This window comes from Myxine glutinosa, chromosome 8 (genome assembly GCF_964187855.1).
Source record: "Myxine glutinosa chromosome 8, kmMyxGlut1.1, whole genome shotgun sequence".
NCBI classification, from domain to species: Eukaryota; Metazoa; Chordata; class Myxini; order Myxiniformes; family Myxinidae; genus Myxine; species Myxine glutinosa.
In genome coordinates, this window is record NC_136268.1 from 145,099,088 (window position 1) to 145,112,565 (window position 13,478).

At 41.6% G+C, this 13,478-nt stretch overlaps 1 protein-coding gene across 5 annotated transcripts in view; it reads left to right on the plus strand.

Annotated features, from left to right (window-relative positions):
• The window catches only part of LOC137432967 (calcium-activated potassium channel subunit alpha-1-like), a 258,054-nt gene that overhangs the window by 161,330 nt on the left and 83,246 nt on the right, over nt 1-13,478 (plus strand). For all 5 annotated transcript variants that reach the window (XM_068125315.2, XM_068125317.2, XM_068125316.2 and 2 more), the window contains 3 exons: nt 7,332-7,407; nt 7,524-7,694; nt 8,492-8,583. In XM_068125315.2, coding sequence (XP_067981416.2) covers nt 7,332-7,407; nt 7,524-7,694; nt 8,492-8,583 — 339 coding nt within the window. The remainder of the gene's footprint in view (nt 1-7,331; nt 7,408-7,523; nt 7,695-8,491; nt 8,584-13,478) is intronic.

Below are 13,478 nucleotides of genomic sequence, written 5' to 3' on the forward strand. Positions count from 1 at the left end.
TTGTTTTCTTCTTTTAGGATAGGTGTTTCATATGAGGTAAGCGAATTGTCTTCATGCTTTAAGTTTGAGAACATGCACATTGGCCTAGTCCCAGCTGCTTTTACTCACCCCCCTAATAGGTTGTGTGTGTTTGTTTGTTATGTGAGGCTGTTCATCGTGCACGTCATGTAGGTTTGTGTTTTCCATCTTTTTGTGAAAATTGCAGCGATGATTCAACTCTCTAAAGCAAACAATGCAACAATACAAATGTCATCGTAACATTCAAGAATGTCAACAAGCTTGTTCCAAGTATCAATAAAGTCTGAAAATCTGTATCCAGGCAGTAAATCGCTCATTCTTTGTAAAAGTCGAATGATTCAACTTTATAACTCGTAAAGAAAAACCTCATTGTTGCATTTATTACTCTTGAAATTGTCAAGCATGTTCCAGGATTGAGTACGTCATTTTGGATCTTTTAAACTGTACAGGCAACTTGATTCGACACAGCGAGGTAATGGTTGGAGCATCCTCTCTGAGTCTGGGAGGTCAGCAATTCGAATCTGACCCCAACCTAGTCATAACAAAGACTTGCTTGACACTCAGCAGTTTAAAAGGATAGAGCATGGTCAAACAGCAATAGGTTGACAACCGTTGTGCAGGCTTCATATGCCAAATGACCTACTTCTGCATTGAATTTCTTTGTAAAGGAACCTGTATTATTATATGAACACTGCAAGGGCAATTTGTTACCTCCGCCACCAAAGGTGAATGGAGGTTATGTTTTCACCCCTGTCTGTTTGTCTGTCCGTCCGTTAGATGTAGCGTATGTCACAAGGACGAAATTATTAGATTTTGGTGATGATCCGGATTCGGATCCGGCTACTAGAATTTTTAAAGTTATTCTTCACCATTGCGAGATATGGCCAAAAACGATACATAGCAGGATATCTCAAAATGTTGTGGACGAATTTGGACGAAACTTGGTGGACAGGTTGGGTGTCTGACGAGGACGATTCGATTCGATTTTGGTGAAGATCTGAATATGCATTCAGATATGAGAGTTATTATTTTTTAAAAAGTGATTCTTCACCATTGGGAGAAAGGGCCAAAAACGATACATAGCAGGATATCTCAAAAAGTTGTGGACGAATTTGGACGAGACTTGGTGGACAGGTTGGGTGTCTGACGAGGACGATTCGATTCGATTTTGGTGAAGATCTGAATATGGATTCAGATATGAGAGTTATTTAAAATTTTAAAAGTGATTCTTCACCATTGGGAGAAAGGGCCAAAAACGATACATAGCAGGATATCTCAAAAAGTTGTGGACGGATTTGGACGAAACTTGGTGGACAGGAGGTTGGGTGTCTGACAAGGAAGAATCGATTCAGTTTTGGTGAAGATCTGAATATGGATTCGGATATGAGAATTATTTAACTTTTGAAATAATTCTTCACCATTGAGAGATTGGGCCAAAACCAACATATAGCAGGATATCTCAAAAAGTTAATGGATGGATTTGGACGAAACTTGGTGGCCAGGTTGTGTCTGTGACAAGGAAGAATAGATTCAATTTTGGTGAAGATCCATCTTCGGATCCGGCTATTAGAAATTTTAAGTGATTCTTCACCATTGGAGGTGGTTCTTTTTTTTCTTCACCATTGGGAGATAGATAGGGCCAAAAATGATATACAGCAGAATATCTCAAAAAGTTGTGGATGGATCATTTTGATTAAATGTGATTCTGTATTGTGATGTTCTGGTCTAGTCTGGGATACAAAACGTAAACTGTTCACCTGGCGGGGGTATGCTCTCTACTGAGTGCCGTTCTAGTTTTATTTTGAGTCACTTTTCAAAGTTGTTTTAGTTTATTTATCTGCATATATAAACATATATAAAGTACAATTTATCTACATATATAAAGTTTATTAACCCCCTGGTCAGCAATTGCACCCCCCTCCCCCAATCCTCACCCCCCCACATGCCCCATAAACCCTGACTCTGCTTGACCCATCCACCTCTGACTGTTCACTCCCACCATACGTCAACCTTCACCCCTATCCATTCTCTCTCATGATTGACCTGAAATTTAAAGAATTTGCATATTGGGTCACTGAATTGGTTCACCAATGAAAAGCTGGAAGCCAATTTTTTTTCGATCAAAAGGTCAAAGGTCAAGATTGTATAAAATGGCCAATTTTCATCCGATTGACCTGAAATTTGCATATTGGGTCACATGATTCATTTACCAATAAAAAGCTAAAATGGATTCTTTTTTTTACATCAAAAGGTCAAAGCTGCCTACAATATTGTCAATTTTCATTTTGTATTTTAAAAACTGTTTTCGTCACGTTTAACAAACGGAAGAAGAAGAAGAGGATATCTACATACAAAGCGGACGGGGACAGGCTTTGCATTTTCAGACGCTTTCTAATTTGTTTTATGTCTTTGTTACAATCTGTTTGAGGGGAATTTATTTTATTTATTTAATATACCGTTCAACTTTTTTTTCCAACTTATTTGAATGTTAATTTATTTTATTTATTTAATATACCGTTCAACTTTTTTTCCAACTTATTTGAATGTTAATTTGTTTTATTTATTTATTTCATATTCAGTCCAGAGATGAACATTAATTATTTACCTTTTTCCCCTCGTGTAATAATTGTTATTGCGCATTGGTAGCAGAACGGTCCCAGTAGCTACAGTTACATTCAGCATAAAATGGAATAAGAAAAGCAATTCCACAATGTCCCTTATGATGGAGTTGACCACAACTGGCGATTTATGATTATTATTTGACACCTTGGGATGTTATGTTATCTGTTGTTCAACTGTTTCATGAGTTCCATGGCTTGAGAATCTGTGGCCTCGTACAAATTATTCAATGTGGCGATGAATGTTCGTACATTGCTGTAGTTCTCATCGGTTCTGATTGATGTTGGACATTTTACTTCGCTTCATTCACTCCAGACCTGAGAGGCTTTGTTGATGGTCTTCCTCGTCAGCTTATTCGTATCCATTACTGACAGCCGAGCCACACAGGCCGTCACTATCATGCCCTTGTGAAGTAACTGATCCGTCTGCTTTTATAACTAGAACAGCACAGTAGAGAGCAAAGCTCCGCCAGGTGAACAGTTTACGTTTTGTATCCCAGAGTAGACCAGAAAATCACAATACAGAATTACATTTAATTAAAATCATCAGTCCACAACTTTTTGAGATCTCCTGGTTTATATCGATTTTAGCCCCATCTCCCAATGGTGAAGAATCACTTAAAAATTAAATAATTCTCATATCCGAATCCATATTCAGATCTTCACCAAATTCGAATCGATTCTTCCTCGTCACACACACAACTGGTCCACCAAGTTTCGTCTAAATCCATCAATAACTTTTGGAGATATCCTGCTTTGTATCGTTTTTGGCCCGATCTGCCAATGGTGAAGAATCACTTAAAAAATTAAATAATTCTCATATCCGAATCCATATTCAGATCTTCACCAAATTCAAATCGATTCTTCCTCGTCACACACACAACTGGTCCACCAAGTTTCGTCCAAATCCATCCATAACCTTTGGAGATATCCTGCTATGTATCGTTTTTGGCCCGATCTGCCAACGGTGAAGAATCACTTAAAAAATTAAATAATTCTCATATCCAAATCCATATTCAGATCTTTACAAAAATCGAATCTATTTGTCCTTGTCAGACACCCAACCGGTCCACCAAGATTCGTCCAAGTCCGTCCACAACTTTTGAGATATCCTGCTATGTATAATTTTTCGCCCTATCTCCCAATGGTGAAGAATCACTTTTAAAATTCTAGTAGCCGGATCCGAATCCGCATCTTCACCAAAATCTAATCATTTCGTCCTTGTGACATGCACTACCTCTCTGCCAAATTTCGTCCGAATCTGTCCACAACTCTTTGAGATATTTTGTTCACAAACAAACAAACAAACGGACAAACAGACAGGGGTGAAAACATAACCTCCATCCACCTTGGGTGGTGTAGGTAATAATACGAGTTCCCTTGCAAGGAACATCAATGCAGGAGGTAGTCATTTTACCCATAAAGCAATGGTTGTTTGTCCTGGCTCCATCCTTTGTAAATGCTGAGCATCAACAAAGGAAGCAGCGAGTACCAATTTTTTAGTCTTCAGGGTGACTCGGCCGGGATTTGAACTGCCAACCTCCCAGACTCAGAGAGGATGCTACAACATTATCCCATCGAGTCTGGTTGTCCATGTTGAGTCAATGAATGGTGTTGACTGTCCTACCTGCTATTTCTGGAGTGAAGGTGGTTGGGATGCTGGGTGTTTGAGGTATTTTTTAGTGAATTTCTTAATGTTTTTAGTTGAATAGATGATTGTTGTTTTTTCACCCCTATCGATCTGTCTGGCTGTTTGTTAGTCTATGAGCAGGCTATCTCAAGAGGTTGTGGATGGATTTGGATAACATTTGGTGGACAGGTTGGGTATGTGACAAGGATGAAACAATTAGATTTTAGTTAAGATCTGGATCCGGATACCAGAATTTTCAAAGTGATTCTTCACCATTGAGAGATAGGACCAAAAACGACATGTCGCAGTATATCACAAAAAATTGTGTACGGATTTTGACAAAACTTGGTGAATGAGTCGGTTCGGTGATAAGAAAAAACTGATTAAATTTTGGTTCAGGTCTAGATGCAGATCCAGCCTATCAGTGGATACAAAATGTAAACTGTGCAGCCTGGTGGAAGTATACGCTCTACCGAGTGGTGTTGTAGGTTTTAATGTACTGTTGAATCTACTGTGATAAAATCATCTAATAAGATAATTAAATTCAAGTTGAAGGATTTTAAAAAACAATTGTATAGTAATTTATTAGTTATCTACTGGTTCACTGGAGGGGACGATAAGTTTGCTCTCCGTCTGTCCGTCTGTCCACACCACCTGTTTTTCCAGACTTTTTCCCCTTAACTTGGTGCATGAGCTTTAATGATAAGTTATAGAAACTGCAACTTATTCTGTAGCTTTGCATACCTCAAACAATTTATCTTACTGTGTATGGCTCACAATTTCTGAGTGCTGTTGTTGTTGTTTCATATGCAACCTGTGGCTGCTGGTTGCACAATTTCGCTGGAAGCACGTTTGTGCCGCTGATGCAGTGCCCCAACTACCAGTGAGCGGGTACTCAATTTGCCGACCTTGGAAGGATGACAGGCTGAGTCTAACCCCCCTGGCGTTAATTCAGCGATCGACCGGGATTCAAACTCAGGATTGTAGGATCCCAAGCCGGCACCCGAACCGCTAAGCCGACACCAGGCTTTCTGCGTACTTGAAACAAGAACATTCATTGGGCAAAGAAATTCTCCCTCTTGTTTTGTTCTGTCTTGTATTATTTTTTATGCCTTCCCCGATGAAGTCGCCAAAGGCATTTTGTTTTGGGTTGTCCATCTAGCTGTCCATCCGTCCATCCAAACGTGCTTCAGTCCGTCCGTCTGTGCGTCCGCAGCAGGTTTTTGTTACCGTGACAACTTAAGAATGGCTAAAGAGAACCAAGTCCAATTTGGTACAAGTACTGTATGTATAATGATGTAAAAACTAGAGCTTCCAGGGAAGCAGAACTCAACTGAACTGACTGGACAACTTTAAAGTACGTCAGGTACCTGTACTAGATTTGACTTAAATGAAAAGCCAACAACCATGTGTAATAATTTTAAGGTCCTTGTTTAGGAGTCGCGGAAGGTGACGAAGCAGCCGTGCCTTCGGAGGGTCTTGGAGTAGGCTCGCCCCTCCGGTCGTAGAGGAGGAGTCGAGCGCGGTGCGCGAACCACATAGTCATGGCCGTCGTCGTTTCCGAAACTCCGGCATTTCGAAACCGCGTTCGAAACCGCGCCCGGAGCCGTGCGGGAGAAGCCGGCGTCACCAGCTTAGGTGGCTTCCCTGGCTAGGGCGCGCTTGCCGTGTTCGTTAGCAGCTCCCGAATCCGTTCGGGGGCAGTCGGGGGTCACCAGTTTAGGAGTCGCGGAAGGCGAGAGAACGAGGCCATTCGTAGGGTTCGAAGATGGTTTATTGTAACAGCAAGATCCAGCACACTAAACTCGAACGGAAGTCGGCACGCTTATATAAAGCCAAAAGCCCTCTTCGGAGGGCGTGGCTCCGGCAACTGCGCGTGCGTCACGTCCGCACAAGCACAACAAGTCAACAACACGTCCGCACAACCACAAGTCCAACAGGCCCGTGCACGTGTATTATGCCCAAATAAGGTAATCACATAAGGTAACTGTCACATGCGGTTACCTGCACATAAGGTAACCGCCACACTTGTATCCTTATACTTGTCCTTGTTTTACAATTGATACAATGTTAAACTTTGCAACAATGTTGCAGAAATATAGTTGGGTAGAAAAAAGGAAACGGGTGTACTGTAATTCGCTTTCAATGTCACCCACCTCCACATCTTGTCCCAGTGTGCTTTTCTTAAGAGCTGAAAAAATATGCCGGCCTATGGCGGCCATTTTGTGACAGATCGGGTTGACATGCGATCGCAACCTACCTTGTGTGGTAAAAGTCTCACACACCAAGTTTGATCAAAATCCATAAATATTTGTGGACGTTGAAGTCTTAACGTCGTTTCGGAGCTGAAAACACAATGGCGGCCATTTTGTGACGGATCGGGTTTGAATGCAATAGCAACCTACCTTGTGTGGTAAGGGTTAAACATTCTAAGTTTGATCAAAATCTGTTAATATTTGTGGACGCTAGAGTGTTAACATCGTTTTCATGACCAAAAACAAAATGGTCGCCTAAGTCCGCCATTTTTCAACGGATCGGGCTGAAATGTAATACCAACCTGGTCCTTGGGGTAAGGATGCTGCAGGTCAAGTTTGATCAGAATCGGTTGATATTTGTGGACGCTGGAGTGTTAACGTCGAAAAGTTAACAGACGACAGACGACGACAGATGACGGACGCCGCAGGGTTCAGTATGTGATGAACTCAACTGGACGGTAGTCCAATTGAGTTAATAAACGGATGAGATTATGGGGTCACTAGGTCAAAGGTCAGAGGTCATGTTGGGTAAAAGTCCTGCTATGACACTAACTTGTGAACCAATAATGTGATTTTGACCAAACTTGGTATATGTATATATCATGATGAAAAGATGAACTGATTAGATTTCTGCATCAAAGGTCAGAGGTCATGTAAAATGTGATACTTGAGAACAGCTGAAGGGAATTACATCAAACTTGGTTCAAGTATGTATGATGATGTAATAAGGTGCGCAGAAGCATATCGGTCGACGTCGAAGAAAGCCGTTGTTGTTTTTAAACGTAATATTGTGTTTCCTTTGATTTTCAGTAATTCCATAAAATTGGTGAACCTATTGTCGATCTTCATCAGCACCTGGCTAACCGCTGCTGGCTTTATACACCTGGTGAGTCTCCGATTCTATTGTCTCTACTTTCTCAGTTTTGCACCACCTTCCTGCACCTTTTCCATTGAATTTAAACACCTGTTAAAATTGATCGATTCTTCAACTTCACCATTCAGGTGGAAAACTCTGGAGACCCTTGGATGGGTTTTAAAAACTCACAGAAGCTGACCTACTGGGAATGTGTTTACCTTCTCATGGTGACAATGTCCACTGTGGGATATGGAGATGTTTGTGCAAAGACCACTCTTGGCAGGCTTTTCATGGTCTTCTTTATTCTCGGGGGGTTGGTATGTACATGATTTATTGACACATATGATTCATCTCTGGGTTTTAAGATGCAAGTCATCCCCAGAAACCTTATTGCACAACATATAGGAATGGCCCACTATTTGGTAATTATGCGGTGAATTGTGAATACCACCAATGTGCATTTTGTGTAATATGGATATATGTTACAAAATGCCATGGAGCTGTTAAATTATCCTTTCAAATTAATACACCAATGTGCTCTATAGCTTTTGATTGCATGATGAGATTAAGAAGGTTTTCTGTTGTTTTTTCGATTTTTTTGCAACAAATATTGTTGTGCTGATGACGAGGTCATTAGAATATGAAATACCTTTCAATACCGATTTTGTTTTTTGTAATCCTACTGAACCACTTCGCACTGTTATTTGGGTGTAGAATCATACTAATGGCCTCAACAAATCATTATCGCTCTCTGATGTTTGATATGCTGAGCCGACACACTTCCCTTCCGGGATTGTTGCCATCTCTCTCTCTCTCGGTCTGTCTTCTCTCCCCTCTCTCTTTTCACAAACCCCATCTCATACTTGCTCACCCTCCTGCACCTGTCAATCGTTTCCCACCTTTTCTACCTCCTTTTCCCTTCCATGCCTACCATGGAGCTTCTCGACCTCCTTCTTGCATCCCTACACTTTCCTTATCCTTAATCCTCTATTGGTCTTTCTTGCCAAGATCAATAGAGAACAAAACCTGCCCTTTTCCCCATATCCATTCCTACTCATCTCCTTCTCTTTCCACTTTCCCTCCACCTTATTCCTTTCCTTTCCCCTGTCCCTAGGCCATGTTTGCAAGCTCTGTCCCAGAAATTATCGAACTAATTGGAAATCGGAAGAAATATGGTGGCTCATTTAGTGCTGTTAGCGGAAGAAAGTAAGTGTAAAACGCATGCATCATGGTGACACAGACAAACACGACACTATTGATTAATGGATGGAGACAAAGACAAAGCTGCAGAAGCATTACAAAGAAAAGAAACGAAAAGGAACGATGCCATACGAGGGGCATTCAAAAAGTTATGCACATTAGATACTCATCCCAGTGCAAGAAAAAGCAACTCCTTTGATTTATCACTACATTGTCGTGTGATGAGGATGTAATTTAGGCCCAATCATTTGGGTTAGGCCTGTATAGGTATTCCAGTGATTTGAGGCAATTATTACAATCAGTTACAATTTTCTCACATATCTCCCTTTGTTCCAATTCAGTTACCCCAATGGTGAGAAAGAAAGCGTCTTCACAAAAACAATTTAAACGTGTAATGCTTTTAATGGGAATAATGAACACAATTAACCAGAACGCACTCGGTAGAGTGCCAGGGTCGGATCCAGGGGGGGGGGAGGTGCAGGGGGTGCGCCACCCCCCTTCGATCCAGGATGAGGGTGCAGGCGGTGCGAATCTGCTGAACTGTTGGACCAGGGAAGAACACAAGGAACTGCAGAAACTGCCAAGAACGCACGAAATGCCGTTTCTGACGATCAATTTTTAAAAAAATTCCTGGGGGAGGACCCCAAGACCCCCTTATAATCCCACCCCCCCGAGCCCTATAGTTTCATGCACCTCCCCGTCTTGAAATTCCTGGATCCGCCCCTAGAGCGCATAGCTGCACCAGGCTGAACAGTTTACGTTTTGCATCCCATTGATAGGCCGGATCTGCATCCGTAACTTAACCAAAACCTAAACGGCTTGTTCTTGTCACCAAACCAACTCATTCACCAAGTTTCGGCTGAATCTGCCCACAACTTCTTGAGATATTGTGTTGTTTTTGGCCCTAACTCTCGATTGTGAATAATCATTTTTTAAATTCTCGCATCCACATCCAGATCTTCCCCAAAATCGAATAAATTCTTTCTTGTCTCACACACAACCTGTCCACCAAGTTTTGTCGGAATCCATCCACAACTTTTTGAGATATCCTGCTCAAAGACAGACAAACAAATAGGGGTGAAAACTTGACCTCCGTCCACCTTCGGTTGCGAAGGCAACAACATTATTAAATAGAGAGGAACCATTCCCTCACCCCTCCGGGCACAACGACAATGGAGGCCCAAATGTATATAAAGGCCATACAGCAAACATGTCACAAATACACTTTATGGTCACAAATCTTACATAAAAATGCACCACTGGGTTTTAAGTGGATGGTCAGAGTAAGTACGTCAGAAAAGCAGGGACAGGTGAATGTATTGGAGAAGGACCTGCAGGTAGTGGTGTCCATCTTGTTTATCCCTTGAACCCTGGACTGCCCCAGCCCTCTCCCGATGTCCCTGTTTCCTACTGTTGTTGCACTTCCTTCTCCCCCACTCTTGTCTCCTGTTCCCTTTATTATATGTTCTGTGTGTTAGCTCTTACACGAGCCTCGACTTAGTATACCAAAAAAAAAAATGGAGGGAGCAAAGGAAGGACAGAAAAAATGGCGGACTATAGGGTTGCTGGGTTACAGCCTGCATGACTCTGGGGTATCTGCCCATCTGTGCTCCCTCCCCCATGTTGCCACTTCCTCGGTGTTTGTGCTTTCCCCCAACATCCCACTGTCTGTGCTGGTGCTCATTGGCTCAGAAGACATTAAGCCAGCACCAAGGCAGGAAGTGCGCTGACCAATATGAAGGATCATATAAACACTCCCTTTCTTGGCTCGCAGTGCCCTCTGGTGCCTTTTTACGCTCTCGCCCTCTCAGCGCTTTCTCTCGTTCTAAAATTTCTAAGCACCTTTTCTTTTTTCCATACAAAGATGGAAAGTAATCCATGCCCCATGCACACCCCTGGCAGGTATATGGAGGGAGGCTTAAAAGGGAGGGTGGGATGGGAGGAAGTTGGCACGTTAAAGAATAGAGGAGGTAAACACGACAAAGGATCTCTCCACCTTTTACACGTGTACTATTACATCCCAGAACCACACCGCAACACCAATTTGAACGAGCCTAGATATACTGTGATCTTTTACCCCAGAGAGAGTAATAACATGACCCGTCCTGCCACTCCTGTACAGAATAGGTGCAATCGTTGCCTGAATCCAGACTCAGCTGTCCGTCAGACTCGTAATTGATATTGAACCAAACTGTGAAGTTGAATGTTGTATAATACATTCAATAGCAAAGATGAGGGAGTTGAGTGGACAGAGGAGGCGAAAAATTCCAGTTTATGTTGCAGGTTGTGACCTTTCATTCTTGTTCCTTTCTGGGAGTGGGTGAAGGCAGAAACACACAACATCAACCACACACCACCCCTAATGCTTCAGTCACATTTGGCTCGGCGGCCGTAGGGTCTAAAAAATCTACGGCCACTAGCAATTATAGGGCGGCCGCAGTATTTCCACGGTCACACAATGTAGCAGTCACATATGTTTTTATTTTTCGGGTAGCCGCACGGGGTATTTAGAAATTGTGGAGACCGAAAACGTGGGGGTGCCGTACGGTCTTTGATTTGATGTCACACGGTGACCTTAGGGCGTCCCTGTGGCGGCCATAGAATTTTCAAGGCAGACGCAAGGTAGCCTCAAGGTGCCCGCAAGGCGACCGCAGGGGGGCCCTAAGGCGAACGTGCGGCTAGACGGACGGTAACGAGTGGGTATATATATACCAGTTCTTTTTCATATGTATAACAGCACTTACAGTTGTCATGGCTACGGCTTGTCGAATTGCTACGGCCGACCTAGAAATGAAAAAAGTTATAACTCCGCGCTATAATTCCACGGCGACCCCTACGGCCTGTAAAAGATAGCCATACGCCATAGGGCCACCCTGAGGCCACCTCAAAACTCTGCGGCCGCCGCACGTTTCTGTCAATTTAGGGGGGGGGGGGGGGGTACGGCCGCCGTATCCTAGCCGTAGAGCAAATGTGACTGAGGAGTAAACGAGACCCCCACAGATGCACACAATCACCCATTCGTATACTCAAGCTACCTAAAAGTCCTACCAACATCCCCGTACCACTCTATCTCCAATACTTCCAGGTACCCAATTGCAATTTAAACTTATACATGTTGTCGTGATATAAACGGCAGCGGGAATTTATTGGGTGACGTATTAATCTTTCATTCTTCCATTCCCAAATCGCATTCCCAAAGGAACACGAAAAGCTATTGCAATTTTGCTGTGTGCAGTCAGTGGATCTGCACTGGTTCTTGATCTACTGTAATCTAGATATCCTGGTGAAACTCTGCATTGTTGTTCTGTATTTTTGTAAATTGTAGCTGTTGTCATTCCTAGACTACAGAAAACTTATAATACGCTTTTGATCAGCGATTCTCAAATACATTTTAGGAAGAATATGAAGAAAAAAACGAGTTTAGGGTTAAAAATACAAACAAAACATACACTGATGTGGTTGAAATAATTACTCTTCATTGTCCTTGAAAACGCATCTATTTTATCCTTTGCTTTACCCATTCTATAAACCTGCTTCCTTCATAGATTCCTATACCACCTTTAGTCCTATACCTTTTTCCTTCATAGATTCCTATGATGAATAAAAATAGTTTGGTCGCCATAACAAAGCTAAATATATGCATTTTTAGCCCGACCCCTGCACGGCAGGATACAGGATTTTGTAATCACGTTTGTTTGTGTGTGTGGGGGTGTGTGTATGTTTGTATGTGTGTGTTTGTGTGTGTGTGTATGTATATGTGTGTGTGTGTGTGTGTGTGTACGTGTGTACGAGTGTCTGTGTGTGTACGAGTGTGTGTGTGTGGGGGTATGTATGTGTGTGTGTGTGTGTGTGTGTGTGTGTGTGTACGAGTGTGTGTGTGTGTACGAGTGTGTGTGTGTGTGTGTGTGTGTGTGTGTTTGTATGTGTTTGTGTGACTCGGGCCGTAACTTTTTTTTAAATGTGAATTTAAGATATTTTTAAATAATGATGGTTATAAATTATGATTATTTAAAATTATATAATGATAATTATAAGTTATAAAATTATAACTTATAATCAAATGATAATTAATTTAATTAGCATCAAATTTTCAAAGTTTTATTGTGATAAAGGCAAATTCATAATTTTGTCAAAAGGTCAAAGGTGAACGTCACATAAAATCATAAATTTTCATTAAATTGACCTGAGATTTCAACATTTGAGTTTTGTTATCAAATTTTCAACAAAGCTTTACTGGGATGATACGGAGAAGACAAATTAATAATTTTGTCAAAAGGTCAAAGATTAGCGTCATATAAAATCATCGATTTTCATCCAATTGACCTGAAATTTCAAGTTTACCATTTGAGTTTTGTCATCAAATTTTCAACAAACCTTTATTATGATAATATGGAGAAGACAAACTAATAATTTGGTCAAAAGGTCAAAGGTCAGCATCACATAAAACAGTCAATTTTCATCCGATTGACCTGAAATTTAAAGAATTTGCATATTGTGTCACTGAGTTGGCTTACCAATCAAAAGCTAGGAGCTGATTATTTGTTAGATCTAAAGCTCAAAGGTCAAGGCTGCATAAAATCATCAATTTTCATTTTTGTATTTTAAAAAAACTTTTTGTTATTTTGAGCTTTCTGAAGAAGAAGAAGAAGAAGAAGAAGAAGACGTCTGATTACAATCGGACGTGGACGGGCTTTGCATTTTCATATGCTTTCTCGTCTTACTTTTGCTTTTAGGGGATAGGTAAATTGAAGGAATGAGGGCAACGCGAAGGTTTGAGAAGGAAGTGTACATTATCTCTCGGGTAATGGAAAACAAAATGTTTCTGATATCCGACTGGCCTTGTACGTTTGGCACCAAAATGCTCCATTGCAGTCCTTGCACATGAGGCTTCGTGAACATGT